Genomic DNA, 17,624 nt, shown 5'->3' on the forward strand with positions numbered 1-17,624 from the left:
CGGTCATGCTGACTGAGGCATAATATCTACATGAGTGAAAAACACATCCAGACTGTATGATATATTGACATTTTATTGTAAACCCTCCCCCCCAAAAAAAACTTATGGTAAATTACTGGTCTCTGTTCCTACCAGAATTTTACCATACAAATTATAGTACAACAACCAAGGAAGTGTAACTTGTCAAGCATTTCTATACAGAAAGTTATAAAGAAAATAATTTCTAATTAAACAAAAATACAGATTACGAGTAATCCACTTAAAGAAACAATTTCTATTTAAAAAGTCAAGTTAAAAAAAGAACTGATTCTATTTTATGTCCAGTTTCCTCACGGTATTACTGAGATCTGGAAAACAAAAACAAAACAAACAGTATGTGTCCACATAAGAGATAACATATTGTAGAAGACAAAATGGTGATAAAAGGATTCTTGTTCTGGGTTGAGAGTCACAAGTCGCTGAGATCAGACGTTGCTCAGGATGGTTGTAGTCTTCCCAGTCACAGGTTGAAATTGAGACTCGCATGTTGTCAATCGGGTGTTTCCTCTCTGCTGGAAAACAAAAAGAAAAAGTTAGAAAGATGCACTACATGAACATCTTATTCGCTTAAATGTTTGTTTCACCTTTGTTGACTTGCATATGGACACAGGTACTTCAACCAGGTGGTGTGATCATTTCTGACTGAAAATTCAGTAGTTAAACCTTTGTTTGTTGTCAACAGGTGTGATCCTCTGGTCTGCAACCAGACAAAATACACAAACAAAAAACAAATAAAAACAAATATAACTGTTTTAGGCAATTTATGAAATAGATACTCACCATTTATCTGAGTCTCATGAAGGCCAATAGGTTGTCTTCAACCATTTATGTAAGTTACATTTCCTGCAAGCTAGCAGAAACAAAGCTGTAAATGTGAACACTTTTCATACAGGCAAACAAATTGATACAGCTGAGACAATTTATGCTAGGTTAGTTTTTCTCAGTCACTTTTGGTGCATTTCTCGAGTCATTGTTGGCATTTACAAAACAGTAAGCGCATTTCTCAAAACAATTTGTAGAAACAGGAAAAATAGCATTTGTTTGCTTTCAAAATCCTTAGTTCAGCTCTTAAAATCCTGTCTGTTAACATATCAGTGACTCAAAATAATACGTTATAGCCTCTCTATGTACAGATAAGACAGTCAAATCGATTAGTCATGAGAAGAGACTACAAAAGGATCATTTACGCCAGTGTTTCTCAACCCTGGTCCTCAACGCCCCCCTGCTCTGCATGTTTTAGATGTGCCTCTACTCCAGAACAGCTGATTCAAATGATTGGATGACAATCAAGTACTGCAGAAGCTTGTTAATCATCCAGAGATACAATTCAGGTGTGTGGCAGAAGGGAAATACCTAAACCTGCAGGACAGGGTGACGCTGAAGACCAGGATTGAGAAACACTGATTTACGCTTTTGCTATAATTTATTCATGGACCATGCCATGGTGATTCAGAAAGAAAAAGACAGAAATGCAGAGAACAAAAAAAGTAGAAAAGGAGCCACAGGACAATCTCCTCAAGGAAAACTGTACAGTGCTGTAGAAATTACATTACATTTTAATTTCCATAGTCACTTTGTTCCTTAACTCCACTGAGGAATCTTTTTTCCTCAGTGGGGTTAAGGAATGAACAGTAGGGTGGGAGGACCTCCATCAGCATCATGTTGTGGGTCTCAGCCATGTCCTGATGTTGGACTGATGGAAACTGGCAGATGTCCTCAGCCTCTTCTGACTCTTCTTCTGCTTTCCTCCCAACTATTTCCTCCTCAGCCTCACTCCTCTTCTTCTCTCTGGCTGTTCACTCTGCCCAGATACTTGTTCATCAGTTCTCAGACATGTAACATTGTGTTGTGTTCTGACTATATAGAGCATAATGTTGCCAACTGATGGTTCACAAGATGCACCTCCAATCTGTTTCAGAAAACTGGTTGATCGTTGGTTGAGCTAATGGTTCATACACTGACCTGTTAGAGAAACTCAGGACTCACTTGGGAGCAATTTACCAATTCAGGACAGATTTAGAAAATAATAGAATATAAATTAATTAATATATGATTCACATTATGACAACTTTAAGACTTATGCATGTTAAGACTTACACAATGAACTGATGCTATTTTGGAAGTTGAGAATTCAACACAGACACGTTGTTGTCCTGTTGTCCTCATTTTCTGTATACACCCTTTATCCTCCGGGTCAAAATGACCCGTCTTCAATAAACCCCCAATATAAGCAGCTTAATTGAATTTTAAACACCAAATTCTATCTTGTATATTGTCACTCACCACAAAATGTGTGAATACTTGACTTTTCCCTCTCCACTTGAATTTCTATAGCTTAAGAAAAAAAATGTGCAAAATGAGTTTCGAATGCATTTTTATTCATCACAGTGACTAATTTTCTTTTACTTTTCTCCAGTGAACAAGAGGATGTACAATACAAAAATATGAAAAATAACATAACCCATTCAACTAATTGGCACATGTAGGGCAGTATGCAAGTGCACAGCCTTTGCAGATATATTTCTTACACCTGCAGCACACAGTATGTGTTTTACAGTCTGAGGGCAGAACTGACATCTCTTCCTCTTACTTGGCTTAGCTGAGGAAGTGGCTGTGGTAGATGGATCCTCAGGTTGATCAGGAGCTGCTGCACTCTGAATAGCTTTCACAACTGCTGCTGAGGCTTCTGTGTGGGGGACATGCTTCCTTCTTTCAATGAGTGGAGTTACAAGTGCCTTTCCTAGCTGCTCCAGGAACACCCTCTTCTTGTTGTGCTTATGAGACATCCAGGTTGGGTTGATCTCTATCCAAATCACAAAGGCATTGTAGGAGGACACATCAATGATGTTGTGGAAGATGACCAGGGGCCAGCGGGCAGTCATTCTTCTGCAGCTATATGCTCCAATCACCTTATCTAGGTTGTCCACACCTCCTTTGTTTCGGTTTTATTCCAGGATGATGATTGGCTTCCTGTCCTCACGGTCACTAATGTCGCCGTCTTTGTGCAGTGTGCTCAGAAGAACTACATTCTTGTTTTTCTTTGGGAGGTAGGAAACTAGAGTGGTGGTGGGTGTGAAGGCAAACTTTGAGGAGAAGACCTCTCTCTCCTTTGACCCAAGCAGTGCAGGTGGGAGCTCAGGCTTGTTCTTTTGAACTGTACCAACCATGGTGATCTTCCTCTTCAGGAGCTGCTGTCCGAGTTCATAAGAGTTGAAGAAATTGTCACATGTCACATTGTGACCCCTCAGTCCCTCTGTCACATCAAGCACAACTCGCAACCCCTGGTTCTTCTCTGGGCATCCACTGGTTGACTTCCCAGTATAGACTTGCATTTTCCAAGCATAGCTTGATTCAGAAGCCACCCATGACTTGATCCCATATTTTGCTGGCTTGCTGGGCATATACTGCCGGAAAGGACAACAACCTTTGGACAAAAGACATTAGCATCAGTGATTAGTATCAGTGTCACAGAAAACAGTCAAAGAAATCAATAGTGAAAATCACTTTTATTACAAATATGAAAACAGATTACCTCTAAATGGAACCAGTTGCTCATCCACTGTTACATCAGGCTCTGGATTGTAGAGGTAGGGCAACCGCTCCACCCACTTGTCCCATACCTCTCTTATGGCTGCAAGTTTGTCTGTCATACGTCTTGCTGGTCTTGATTCACGGTCATCAAATCGCATCAGTCTTGAGTAGGTGTGAAAGAGTTTGACTGGCATTGTGGCTCGGAAAATTGGCCTTCCACTCTCTGCTCACTTCTGCTACTGATTGATCTGAGACACAACTAAAACTTTGTAACATTTTATGGTTTGTAAATAACTCTGTGACCTTGATTTCAACTCCATTTGCCTCACGGGTCATTTTGACCTGAAGACCATCTTTGTACCTTTTTTTGTACAGCTTACATGGAAATGAGAATAAAAGCAACACTGAACTTTTTCTATTGTCTGGGCCAATCTAGGAAAAGTCTTAAAATCTCAAGTTAAAAAAATTACATTTAGGGGATTGTTTGGGGGGGGGGGGGTTTAACACAGTGGCGGGTCATTTTGACCCGAGGACAACAGGAGGGTTAACATATTTTGATCAAGACGATAAAAGCAAATTACAATTATAAAAGCATAGAAGTGTACATAACCAGCTACATGATGTACAAAAGCAAAACTTGCAAAACTAATTTTTTTGATGTGCAGAAGTGACACAGTAATTTGAAGATTGAACAGGTAGTTTTAAGAATTTCAATTCTGTTCTGAGAGATGCACCCAAACTGAGAAAAGCTGTAAAATATTAATATTTAAATTCTCTTATCTTCAAATCCTTCAACTGTCATGGACCCAGTGACTTTAGTGCAAGTATTTTGGGTGTGAGAGTCAAGAGGTCAAAGGAAAATATTAAATAATATCTCTGATGCCAAGCTTTATACTTCTAAGTATTACCAAAGTATTGAAACAAAAGCTAACATGTTCTTCAGAGATTTAACTTGCATGCATGAACATTTCACACTCAAAGTAATTCAAATTAATTATTGAACCAAACTTGGAAAAAGTTGCTTCTGCCATTAACAATAACTTTAAGCACATGTAGTCTGAAGTAGACCAGAAATATAATCTATGCAGCCGTTCCTACAGAAACATTAATGGAAGTGTTGCATCTGTGAAGATTAAATGTTCCATATAGTAAAAATATCTAGCTGCAGTGCATGTACATAAACAGCATGGCTCAGAAACTACACATTTCTTTGTCAGTTGGTTAAAGTTAGCTAACTTCAGTTGAAACCGTGAAAGGGACTCACCTGTGATGTGTTGCCCTTCTCCTCCTGAACGTGCAAAAATAGCAGAAATTTGATTTCAAAGACAGTAGCAGCATCTTGACAAGGACCAGGCCTACTGGGCTCTCAGCACCCTAGTTAGCAACCTTAGTTAGCACAGTGACTTTACTGTGTTGAGTTCAGGACACCACTACAGGAACAGAGTTAAAAGAATCTTGCTGCTGATGCTGAAGGATCAAGCAGCAATGCAAACTAGATAATTATTTGTTTACATGACAAATAACAGTCTCCATTTACTGTAAACCCTACTATTTATCACAATTACAAAATGAAAAACTCTCTAGACCAGGGGTCCCCAAACTACGGCCTGCGTCATTTGGTCTGGCAATGCCGGATCTGGCCCGCCTCCTCATACCAGAGAGCATTCAGTGTATTTTTTCATATATTGTATTTTCTGGTTTGTGGATTTCTCTTCAACCACCAGGGGGCTCTTGAGCAGATGTTAAACTAACTTTCCCTCAAATATATACTAGTCAGTCCCAGTCACCGTTTCACTCACGGTTTTTTCCATTTCCATTCTGGGTAAAAATCTATCTAAAAGCGACCGCGAATGTGTCGTAGTCAGCAACCCCCCCCCCCCCCCCCCGTCGACAGTTTCAAAGACAGAACAGCCCCCCCCCCCCCCCCCCGCCGACAATAAGTTTCTAAGGTATCTTTCTCCAAAAACTAAGACCGGCCCCCGAGCAGAGAAAGGAACAGCTATGTGGCCCTCGCAGGAAAAAGTTTGGGGACCCCTGCTCTAGACTATTCTCTACTAATAGCACAATATTCAAAACCAAGTGTGGGATTTGTGAAACTTCAATGATGGGTGACTTTACAACTTGTATGATTTTGGATAACACTAGAATTGTTCTTTATTGAAGTTTCACAAATCAGATAAAGGTTTTACAAATCCCACACTTGGTTTTAAATATTCTGATATGAGTTGAGAATAATCTAGTCCAGATTTGAAGAGTCTAGGTGTTGTAGTTTTTTAGCTAGAGTAAATTAAAGATGCTGATTGCAGTGAAAAATTAGGTGGAATTGCCCTTTAGCCATTTCCCAAATTGGAAGCAGCAATTGGAAACCAACTTCAGCTTCATTCAAGCAAGAGGGGCTAACATACAGTTCTCTTAATGTTAATGATCAAATGCTCTCGTAAATGATGGTGGCGTTGGCTGTAGGAGTTTGCTTTGCAATCGGTGGATCGCCAGATCGATGCCTGGTCTACTGCTGAGATTTCAGTTTGGTGTATTAAAGGCATTATTAAAAAAGAAACCAAAATATCACACCAGCATTCTGTTCTTTGTAAAAAATTATTTTGCAGTCTTGTTTACGCTTTTACATTGTAGATCTAAACATCAGCAAAATTTGTAATTTTGGCTGATTGCTACTGTTAAGTTTAGGGTAATTAACTGCTGGCAATATTACAATTTTTTAAGAACTTTACAATTACTTATATTTTTACACTATATTTCTGTATTTTCTACATTCGTGACTGTCACAATTATTTAGGATATATGTTTATTCAGTTATGATAATGCCATGTATTTTCTACGGCAGTATAATGCTGTGAATATTCTGGTCAGTAACTGCTGGCATTTTACAATTTTTTACCGTAAATTTACTGCCTTTCTTTGCAGTTTCGACTTACGGTAGTTCCATGTAATTTCTACGGTAATGCAATGTTTTTGGGTACGACGGTCAAAAACTGTTGGTCTTTTACCATTTCTTACCGTAAATTTACTGACTTTCTTTGCAGTTTCGACTTACGGTAGTTCCATGTAATTTCTACGGTAATGCAATGTTTTTGGATACGACGGTCAAAAACTGTTGGTTTTTTACAGTTTTTTACCGTAAATTTACTGACTTTTTTTACAGTGCACCTGAGGTGGGCCGTGGACAAAAGATGTTTCCACAGCTTGACAGGTGAGCCTTTGCAAGGAAGAGAATAAATATTCACATGACAAGGTGTAGCACGCTGACTCCTGCCAAAGAAGGATGGATGATGAAATTAAAACAAAATTTCATCATCCATGAAACAGCCATAAGGCTGTGAACACATATGCAACCACTTTATTCAAGTTTTACTTTTAAAAAGTTGTTTTTAAGTCTAGTTGTATATGTCACACAGAAGATTAAAACAATTGTTTAAATAGAATATATATATATTCCCCCAAAATTATCTTAAATTCTATATCTTACCAAACTGACTGTGACTTGTCATGGTACAGGGTCACTTTTTAAACTCTCACAAAACCCTTAAAACTTGTTATGTATGAGAGACACAGGCCAATGAAATATTTCACATTTCAAACTAGGATATGCAATACACTATAATTTTAGTGTTATTAATTTATTAACTTTTCTAGTGAGCAGATCTCAACTTTTGTGCCGTATGACTCTTCCTAATGTGCTCTCAAGTGTGCTACAAGACTTTCAGAACTGAAAATAAAATCTCTTCTGCAAACAATAAACAATTATCCCATTATGGTGACAGCAGACATTTGCACTTAAGACCAAATAAACAAAGCTCTAGGGGTCTAATTGGGAATTATTCCAAATCCCATATCCTATTAGTTTAGGGACAAGAAAGCACTGGGAAAATTACTTTGTTACTGTAATTATAGCGTGACTGAAAAGAATGCATAAAATGGGTTTTAAAGTGCATATTTCTCATTCTGAAGCCGTGGGTGAAAGTCCTTTCTCACATATTATACCTACATTAACTTCCTCATTGATGCAAACTCCAGCTGAGTTTGCATGAGGAAAGGTGTATTTAGTAACCCGAAGCTATAAATCCTTGACAGAGGGTTGTGCTCCTCTGCCACTGAGTTATGCATTGTTAAGCTGCAAAGCTCCCCTTGTAAGTGTATCATTGAGAGAAGAAGCTTCGCTGAAAGAAAACAGAGAGCGTATCCAGAGTAAACTCAGAACAAGGACCTTTCTGCGTTCAGCCCTAACCAGTTTAGACAGAGAAGGTTGCATTCACCGGCATCCATCCACAGCCTTTCAAGGCCCTAATCTTTCCCCAACGCCCTCCAAGGTGAACTCATTAGGGCATAAAACATTTAAAAGCATATATAAGCATTTCCACAGCTAACCCCTATGTAAAAGTGAGCCTGCATTTCCTAATACTGTACATGCACCCTGTTGATGCAGATGTAATATGCATGATTTAAAACAGACATGGGTGCACACTCAACCCACCTACCCACCCACGCCCACACACACACCCAAACACAAGCAAACTTGACTGTCTTTAGCCCACCATTGTTCACGGCCACTGAGGCATCGCTGGGCTAAGTGAGGGGCCCTGATGGATACCTACCAGATTCAGACCACCAATAAAGGTGTGACAGGAGGAGAGTCAGAGTAAATGAAGATATTTCAATAGGGGAGCTGAAGATGGGAGATAGCGGTCTACAAACTCTGAGAGAAAGGAAGCGAATTGGAAGAAATGTGTTGTACTCTGTTGGGGTGCACAGGTGTGTGTGTGCAACCAAACATCCAACTATTTTGATTATCTGTACTTAAGCACATCCTCATGTTATTAATTGTTTGTTTTTATAAGTGTGATGGATTGTTCCCATTGTAATGTCTATTCAACAATTAGAAATTAGAAACAGGAATTTAACAATTCCTGTTTCTAATTTCTCTGCTTTTGTCTTCAAAATTGCTCCCCTTTAGAAGCATGATTAAACTGAACTTTTTGTTTTTAATTTTAATTTTTTTTTTTGGCTCAAGAGCTTTGATTGCTTTATGACATGCCAGAAATTGACACTTCTTTGCCAATTTATGACATAGCAGTGCCGCCTTTTTCCTGCAATTACAGCTGCAAGTCTTTTTAACTCTTTTACATCTAGAGGTTGACTATTTTATTTTTATTTTTTATTCTTCTTTCGAAATGTTTTCTTCCAGGATTGTAGCTCCACCTATCTTCACATGAACTTTAAAATGCCTCCTTGTCCCTACTTTAAAAAAATTCCCACAGCATCATACTGCTACAACCATGTTTTATTAGATGGAATAGTGTGCTCAGAGCAAGGTGCATTGTTAATTTTTTTTTTTTTTCAAAACCGCAGTTTGCATGTGTCACTCACGTGAACTAAAGGCTCACTTCATTCTCATAATCTCACCATTCTCACCTATTTCCATAAACAATGTTTGCTTAATCCTCTAAATGGCTTTTGGTTGTTTCCATCAAGGCCAAATTTACAAAGTGCACAACTAAAGAGAAGACCTAAGCTGTGTATCTCTAGTTTAGGTTGACAGCCATGTCTTGGTGGATGTATAGTTCCACTCTCTTTCCATTGAACAGTACTCTGTGAGATGTTGAACATTTGGGTTATCCTTTAATAGCCTAACTCTGCTTTAAACTTCTCCAGAGCTTCACCCCTGACCGGTCTGCTGCATTCCTTGATCTTCATGATGCTGTTTGTTCACCAATATTATTTCTTATTAACTGGAATCAGAGAAATATAAACGCAAGTCAACCGATAAGAATAAAGCCGTAATATTCTGAATACCTAACTCTTTGATTAGGATTTTGACCTCAAAGTCATTAGATAAATATTTATTAGGAGCAGCACTGAAGGAACAAACTGCCAGTATTTCACACCATCATCCTCAGTCCATTTGTTTTATCAATAAATATTATGATCTTTTTTTTAAATTTGAAATCGTTTCTTGTAAATGTATTCAATATACCTTGCTAGTCTTTTTCAGTTAAAATAATGGGTAAAATAATATTAAAAAAGCTCTGGATTTACAAAAACATACTTACAATGTACTTTACTTCCTTTTGCTCAAATATTTTTATTCAGAAGAAATCCTGCATATATAAGTGAACAATTTTTTATTTATTTTTTTGCACCTTGAAGCATGCTTTTGGTCTTATCTCTGGAGAAAAATGTGTCACAGTGTCTCTGCAAGGATGCAATGGCATAACTTTGTAATTTATGCCCCAGGCAATATAAACAGAGATATATAAAGTCCAAAAACACCAGTCAACATCCCCTGGCACAAACTAATAAAAAAAAGCATGGGGAACAGTCTTAAAAAGCGTCTCCAAAGCAAAGTTTTCTTTACTGAATTCCTTTGAGGCAACTCATGTCACCCGGTGCATAAATCTTAACACAACAAAGTGTCGTTGATGTAAAGAGCTAAATAGAAAATCTTGCATTGGTGTAAGAAGAAAATTACCATTTTCAAACGTTCCAAACAGTTTAAACAGCCCGGGCCATCTTTGGTGGCCGCAAGGTTGTTGGCTGTGAAGTGGAGGCTACTGTGTGGCACTTAAACAACAAGGGTGTGAAGTGACAGATGAGAGAGCAAACACATAAAAGGTTGAGACCCTTTGCATACTGAGAGAGGGGAATTTGTGGTAACCTGAGAGCTGCAGTTTGTCTAACAAAGGTGCTGTCTTAAAAAGCTTAGAATCCACACAGGCCACTGTCAAATTCAGATTGCTTTATTGAGTAAAAATGAAACAATTTATTCCTTGTAAGATAAAAAAAAAAAAATCTCAGTTCAGATGGCAAGTTGCAATTTTAGGTTGATTTCTCTTTCTTTCTGCCTCACCCTCTTGCCTCTTCATTCTCCTTCCTCCATCCTACTGTCAGAGGGACACATAATCAGGTTTTGTGAGATTTGTTTCTAGATTAGCAGCCACCTTCCCTTCAGATAAGAAGCTGCTGTGATGAAGCCTGTCCTGGGAGGCACAGGGCTGTGATGAAACACCGCATCTGACATGAACAGATCTGTTAAGAGCACAATTAAGACACTGTCTAGCCATATCTGCCCTAACTTATCGCTTCTCATCTTTCCACTCTTGTTTTGAGATGAGGCTGAAAAATTCTGACTAAAACTAGATAATCTGTCAAAAACTGAAACCGGACTCAAGGTTTTTCCAACAAGTTTGCCAATTCAAACGCATCCATTCGTACGACCAATACGGGTATCTGGAGTTGTAGGGAGGGGCAACGGTGCTTCTGTATGTATCCCGACAGATGACAGCCTCTGTCAGAAAACAGTTCTGTGTAGGAAGATAAATCTCTCTTAAAATAATTTCTGAGTGTTTATAAATCATCAATATAGACACTGACAAAACAATCTGATGTGTACAGGAAGCCATGACAGATGAAGTAGAGTCCATGCAGAGTAATATCCATCTAACATGTAAGGGACATCTACAGTACCAAATTCCCATTTAAAAATTTGCATATAATACTTTATTTTGATTATAACAACATCGTCAAAAAAGCCTGTCCAATAATCATTGTTCAGTGTCTCAGAATAGACCAGTGAATCTTCCCAGAATGCTACCTGAGACTTCCCATCATTTAGAAAAGGTGTAAGCAGTTAATACACTGTATTTGCAAATCAAAGTCGTTGGTCACATTTCTTAGCTTTTTAAATGTTTCTCTAAATTAAAAACAAATAATATTACTGACTGTTATTGAAGTCTCTGGATAAGAATGTGGATTTATGGCACTATTCTTTTCTCAGTTTTGTAGTTTTCAAGCATCACTGCCACTGAAGAAGATACTCAAGTCTGTTTTTTAACATCATCACCACACGTGTAGCTTGCCTTAATGACAAGAAATAACTCAAGATGACAATGTCGGTGTTCCCAGTGTGTTTTTTGATAATCCAGCTCTGTGAATGGAGTTTTTGTCTCTGTAGTCCTTGTTGTTGAGGGCAAAGGACAGGGAGACCTTTTGAACTTTATTGGTGGTTTTGGTTTTCTTAATGATGTGCACGGTATGTTTAAATTGTTCTCCAGGGCATCAGGCAACCTGCATTTCTAGATGAATGGGTCTTGGTAGTCTTTTTGAGGTGTAAGTCTCCCATGACCATGATGGATCTTTTAGGTGCGAGTTCCCATTTGGTGAAATTGTCCCCCTGGTGGCTATGGGTGGTATAGGTGGATCTTTTGTTTTCAGAGATATTTGCAGGATTGTTTTTAATGTGGTTTTCCTGAAGGACCAGGAGATTGTTTGGGGGGTTTTATTAGACTAAGTGTTTGGCAGGGATTGAGTTTTGGTTTCAAAGTTGTGCAATATAGAGTGTGCAAGTGAGACTGTGAGTCACCTTGTTTTTCCTTCCCAGCTTCTGGTGGAATATTTTTGTGTGCAAATGGAATAGAATAGACCATAAAACAGACATCGGTATCAAACCAAGATAACCTGACTAAATTCAAAGTGCAGTTCTTAAAGGGTAGTTTAAGGTATTAAGGGGAAGAATCAACCCAAATGTGAAAAAATAATTGCCCCTACAATCTTTCTGCCTACTTTGGTGTATACCACTGCCATTGACTGTTTGCAATAACTTCCAAGTATTCTTTTATATTATATTGATGTTTTGTTCTTATTAGCAGATATTTTTCAATGCAGCCCTAGAACATCATACCTCCACCTCCATGTTTGACTGTCAGTGTCAAATACTGTGATAGTGCTATACCAAAGACCTTCACTGAATATTTTCCCAAAATGTTGAGTAACTTTTGTTGTTGTTTTGTTTTACTCCAAATGTTTGATAGATCCATATGTTAATTTGGTCAGCAGTGGTCCTGGCACTCTCCCATGGAGGTCCAGTCTCTTTCTTGTTGTTGAACCATGATCACTGACTTTAACTGAAGCAAGTCAGAACTGCATGTTTGGTGGGTTTTTTCTGATATTTTATGACCTCCTGGATGATTCTTTGATGCACTCTTTGTGTAGTTTTGGTAGGCTTTCTACTCTGTGAAATGCCATTTATTCCTATTTATTTACTAGGGTCATTTTTTTTTTGAAGAACAGTCTTTTCAAATAAAAACTTTTACATCTTGAAGAGATTTAAACTAACCAGACAAAGACACAGTATTTACTGGATCTCTTCTTTTCAGTGACTCAATTTTACTCAGGCTATAGCCGCTAGAATGTTCTATATTAAATAAAGCCAGGTGGAATCAGCTTATAGAGTCTGGATAAACTTGCCAGCCACAAATCTAAACATCAAATTCCTCTTCACAGCAGATGAAATGATAAAAAGAGCATGTGCGTCCAAAGAGCATCTGCATCACTGGGATTTATTTGTGTTTATAGGGCTGTGCACTCTGGGTGATAGATGAATTTTAGATTATCTTCCTGTTCTTACAGCTTCAGTGAGGCTGCACCAGCCCCTATCCATTAGGGCGAAGGAGAACATCTTCCTGAAAAAAGCAGACTTGCTCTCAAAAAACAAGATCTATATAAATCAACATCTGATAATTTGTTTACTTTTTTGTCCTTTTAACAGTAAATGCCAGGGAGTTTTTCTTAATATGTAATATGTTTGTGCACACATTGCTGTGTATGTAGCAAAGGATCTATTTGTCTGATAAGAGCCATCAGTCATAAGAGAATAACGGTAAAGGTTAATGTGTCAAGAAGAGTTGAAGAATGTATGGCTATTTTCTCATGAGCTTGGGCTTCAGAACCAGACAGTGGTTCTTATCAGACACACCAACAAGCCCAACGGAGCAGCAACTACTTACAAGAAATAAAATTTCCCCCTTGCATCTTTTGGAGCAGATCTTTCCTCAGAGATGCCCCTCAGGGAATCATTATCTCTGCGTAACACCACAAAGAAACTCTGTACTTCCTTTAACGTCTTCTTTAATTCACATCCATTATTCACAAGGAATATGAAGTCAAAACTACAGGGAGGCCAAGAGAAGCCTTTATGTCTCATTCAAGATGATTAAGAGACAGCTTCAGATAGCATCGTTATAACATTTTATCTACCATTCTTGTGTCTGATTGCACTAAAGGCTCAGACTGGCTGACTAAATAAGTGGAGCATTTCAAATAAAATTACTGATGGGTATCAGAACTGCTTGGAAAAACCCACAAAGCTACTGAAAAAGATGTCAGAGATTTATATCCACTCATCATGTTTGAACTATAATTTCTTTTTAAGCTGGAATGAATATATATAAACATACAAATTCAATGCCTTTCTTGAACAAGAAGTGGGCACACAAGTTTAAATTCTCTGTGAATTGTCTTTGATTCAAGCAGGATTAAGATATAGACACAGATCCACAGTAAACATTGGATAAATGGTACTTGGTAAGAAACATAGAAACCACATAGTTTTGCAACATTCTTTCTATCAGAAATTATGGAGTTTATTTAAACTGACTGGTTTGCAGGCTCATGCCATGGTTTGAAAACCAGTTTTAATTTTTAGGTTTCGAATTCAACCATCCAGCTGTGGATTCGGTACTCTCAGTAGTTTCCAGTTTATAACAGAGTTTAACTTTGGTTGTTTCTGGACTGTTACTGAACATTCAGAGGTAACAGTTTTGGTCAGATGGCACGAATGGATGTTCTAACACGACAATAAAACTTGTTTTAGAATAGATGAAGCAAGCAAACATAAAAGCCTCTGATGAGGCCTTAACCTCAATATTGTTGAAATGGCTCAGATCAAAAAACAACCCATTTAATTAAATCCCTTAAATAAAATACCTATTCTGCAAAGAGGAGTGGTCAAATATCCAGACAGAATTATGGCAAAATTGTTCTAATGATTATAAAACAGCGTGGTGTGGATGTGCATATTGGTAAAGGGCAGGGAACTCATCTATAATAAAAAGTTGTGTGGTCTTATATAATTTGGCCTGTATAATTCTGACCATGTGTGGATAATAGAAAATTGATAATAAATTAAAAGTTGCACACCATTTTTTTAAGTCCTACAAATGATTCCTTTGATAGTTCTCTCACCACCTAAAAATATCTGTTTATGTACATCTAAAAAAAAAGCCCAAGTTAAAATTACAGCAAATTGAAAGACTGCAAACGTTTACAGAAATTGTTCTGGCAGTTTTTCTTTTAGTTTTCCTTAGTGACAACTGTACTAAGGAAAACTAAAGCCAGTCCTGCGTGTGTAATTGGATCTGGATCCTGCTCTGAATGCAGAGAAGTGGAAGAAAAGTGACAAGGTGTGATTAGGTATCCCCTGAATCGCACTGACTGTTTGTTGGCAGATGGCTCTTTTGTCAAACTAATTTGTTCAACAGAATAACCAGGTCGATAATTACATGCTGCTTTTGAGGCTGTTGGAGCTATTGTTGTGTTAAAAATCCTAATAGTGAAAACTAAGGAAACAGAATGAATGTAACCTCAGGCAACATGTTTTTCCCCCGCCCCTTTCATTTATTTTACACTTGGTTTGTAACACACTGGCATATAGAATGTAGCCATCATAAGCAAAACTCCAATGCAAATCAATCTTTTTCCAGCTTAGGACATTTTTGAATATTTAAAAAAAAACTTACATCTTTTCATGGCAGGTCTACATGAATGGTTGAGTTGCATCAGATTAGACCCTCACTAATCACGGATGCAAATACACATGATAGGGTATTAGGAGTCTTGAGCGGAAAGGGGTGTGACGAGGGTGTTGGGTTTCATGTCAAACCACCTGGTGAAGGGACTTTTAAGGAGCTCTGTCTCAGAGTGCCAGCGCACAATAGAATATTCAGTCCCACAGAAAGGCCTTCTAACAACTGCTCATCCGTTTTGGAGAAGTTCAAGTCTTTCATTTTGGATGGAGAGCAGGATCAGACAGCTCTCTATGGCCGGACACCCCACCGGGTCGCTTGGAGGACTCCCGATGGCCCCTTCCCTCCTGCGTCATCCACCTCTTTTTCTCCGTGCCTGCAACCCTGCGCTGGAGAGGGGCTACCCGAGGACCCCGAAGTGCGCCCGGTGTAGAAACCACGGCGTAGTCTCGGCGCTGAAGGGCCACAAGCGCTTCTGCCGCTGGAGAGACTGCGTGTGCGCAAAGTGCACCCTGATCGCGGAGCGGCAGCGGGTGATGGCGGCGCAGGTGGCACTCAGGAGGCAGCAGGCACAGGAGGAGAACGAAGCGCGGGAGATTCGACTTATGTACCCTGGCCCAGGCATCGGAGGGCAGGCGGGGATCAGTCAGGGGCCGGCGGTAGGGCGCGGAGTGCCAGCGGCGAGCAGCAACACGCCACCAGCTCCATGTTTTGACGTTTTTGGCGCTCAGAACCATAAAGAGGGTGGGTTTTACGCGGATATTTTGAATTATTAAGCATAACTTGAAGTAATTATTATTATTTATAACTTCGTACTACACAGATTGTATATTTTTTGGTTACTACCATAGGAATAGTTTACCAAGCAAAGGGTAAAAGTTGCGTAAAGTATATATTATTGGATTAAGAATTTTGCGCACAAGGACAGAAGGGCACAGCGGTGCCGGTTCAAGGATGTTCGAGGCCTTACGCAAAATATTATTTGAGAGCACTATCACAATTATTATTTTGGGTGCAGAGGTGAATGAGTCAGAGAGGAACTCTAAAACTTTTATTTTTCGTTCACCGTTAAAGTAGCTATGCAATTAGTGTGCACGATATCTGCTCATGCACACTTAGATATGAGCAAGAGGAGGCATTAAATAAGAATTGAAATGTTTCTGTTATAACTTTAAAGTAAACTGGTCTTATTTAGTTTTGTATACATTTAGCGCATTTGTCAAAGTGTCCTAAATTCAAGACCCCAGTAGCAGTAGCTTACACTCCACTTATTAAACTCCTCTTTCCTCCTCTGTGTTTCAGATGACAAAGTGAGCAAATACAGCATTTGCAGTGGATTTCTGGGTCAGCCACTTTTTACGTCCCTGAATGCACGGGTGCCCTCTCCAAGTGACAGAAAGGATCTGTCTCCCAGCAAGGACAACAACTCTTCACTCGCCAGTGATAGTGGAAGTCCATCACCGCCATCTGATCAGCTCTCAGATAACACTCAGAGTCCACAGAGGTCACTTTCGTCCTCTGATCCAGAGTCCGGCAGCGAGTCAGAGAAACCCAAAGACTTCCCGAATCTGGACCGTGACCCTGCTGACATCATGGCCAAGATCTTCCCCCATAAGAAGCGAGACGCCCTGGAGTCCATGGTGAGAACATGTAAAGGGGACATTGTGAAATCCATCGAGCTGGTCCTGAACTCTAAGGAGAAAAAAACTGACACTGGCAGTTTGTCTCCATCTTGTCTGCAGAGCTCAGTGTTCAAGCCTGCAGCCGGATTGCCGGGAGCTCTCGGTTCTTCAGGGACCAAGTCCGCCTTCTCCCCTCTCCACGTCCACCCGGCTCCCGGTGGGGACAGCCTCTATGGGCTTAGTCCTCACCTTGGTGTGAGCCCCCTGCGTCTGGCCTACTCCTCTGCCAGCGGTGGTCTGGGTGGGTTCATGTCCCCGTATGTGACATCAGGACTGATGCCACTGTTGACCCTGCGTCCACCATTGGACTCACATTCTTTCCCAGGAATGATCAGAGACTTTTCTTACATCCAGAGTAAGGATTCCCTGTGCAGTACAACAGGTCTCTACACACGACTGAACAATGATAAATAATAGCCCTAAAACAATATCACACGATAGATGATTTTTGTCCAGTTTCTGTTTTCCTGGTGAACAATGTAAGTGAAATCGTACAACTGAGTTTGCTTGCAATTGTGTAAAGTTTGTATGAAATTGTTTCATTGTAATAAAGGGATTTTGTTTTATATGTTTCTGAATCTATCCATCTATCCAGATGACTAACAAAAGCTTGTATGTAAAATGTTTCTTTCTACAATGTTCACATCCTTTAAACTTTCACTGATCTTTTCACATCACACACAGTATTACGTTATTGCTAAGCACAAGGAACATTTTATAAGTTACATTTTACATAAATAAAACCCGGAAATGTATGGCATGCATTTGCATTCCGCTC

General features: G+C 39.2%; 2 protein-coding genes and 1 long non-coding RNA gene across 4 annotated transcripts; 1 reads left to right on the forward strand and 2 right to left on the reverse strand.

Annotated features, from left to right (window-relative positions):
- Positions 1 to 368: 368 nt before the first annotated feature.
- On the reverse strand, positions 369 to 967 carry LOC111610889. Its single transcript, XR_002753805.1, has 3 exons — positions 820 to 967; positions 624 to 736; positions 369 to 551 (listed from the first exon to the last, which is right to left on the reverse strand). It is a non-coding gene; the product is annotated as an uncharacterized LOC111610889 (long non-coding RNA).
- A 1,455-nt stretch (positions 968 to 2,422) lies between these two features.
- Positions 2,423 to 3,906, reverse strand: LOC111610888 (piggyBac transposable element-derived protein 3-like). Its single transcript, XM_023345951.1, has 2 exons — positions 3,572 to 3,906; positions 2,423 to 3,463 (listed from the first exon to the last, which is right to left on the reverse strand). Exons 1-2 carry the CDS (start codon positions 3,762 to 3,764, stop codon positions 2,985 to 2,987), a joined length of 672 nt encoding a protein of 223 aa, XP_023201719.1. The 5' UTR covers positions 3,765 to 3,906; the 3' UTR covers positions 2,423 to 2,984.
- An 11,459-nt stretch (positions 3,907 to 15,365) lies between these two features.
- Positions 15,366 to 17,414, forward strand: dmrta1 (DMRT like family A1). 2 transcript variants are annotated; one of them, XM_023345950.1, is made up of 3 exons: positions 15,366 to 15,908; positions 16,467 to 16,804; positions 16,907 to 17,414. In XM_023345950.1, the coding sequence occupies exons 1-3, from the start codon at positions 15,431 to 15,433 to the stop codon at positions 17,258 to 17,260; spliced, it is 1,170 nt and encodes a 389-aa protein (XP_023201718.1). In that variant the 5' UTR covers positions 15,366 to 15,430; the 3' UTR covers positions 17,261 to 17,414. The 2 variants fall into 2 exon arrangements, with proteins under 2 accessions (XP_023201718.1, XP_005813455.1); XM_005813398.2 differs by having other exon boundaries at positions 16,467 to 17,414.
- The last annotated feature ends 210 nt before the right edge of the window (positions 17,415 to 17,624 follow it).

Source organism: Xiphophorus maculatus, chromosome 14 (genome assembly GCF_002775205.1).
Source record: "Xiphophorus maculatus strain JP 163 A chromosome 14, X_maculatus-5.0-male, whole genome shotgun sequence".
Taxonomy (NCBI): domain Eukaryota; kingdom Metazoa; phylum Chordata; class Actinopteri; order Cyprinodontiformes; family Poeciliidae; genus Xiphophorus; species Xiphophorus maculatus.

Excerpts from the sequence above, each read along its gene's own strand:
- LOC111610888 (XM_023345951.1), bottom strand. The coding sequence starts at position 3,764 with ATGCCAGTCAAACTCTTTCACACCTACTCAAGACTGATGCGATTTGAT. Across the intron at positions 3,464-3,571 it reads GCAACTGGTTCCATTTAGAG|GTTGTTGTCCTTTCCGGCAG; the intron begins GTAATCTGTTTT and ends TTTTGTCCAAAG.
- dmrta1 (XM_005813398.2), top strand. The coding sequence starts at position 15,431 with ATGGAGAGCAGGATCAGACAGCTCTCTATGGCCGGACACCCCACCGGG. Across the intron at positions 15,909-16,466 it reads CGCTCAGAACCATAAAGAGG|ATGACAAAGTGAGCAAATAC; the intron begins GTGGGTTTTACG and ends TCTGTGTTTCAG.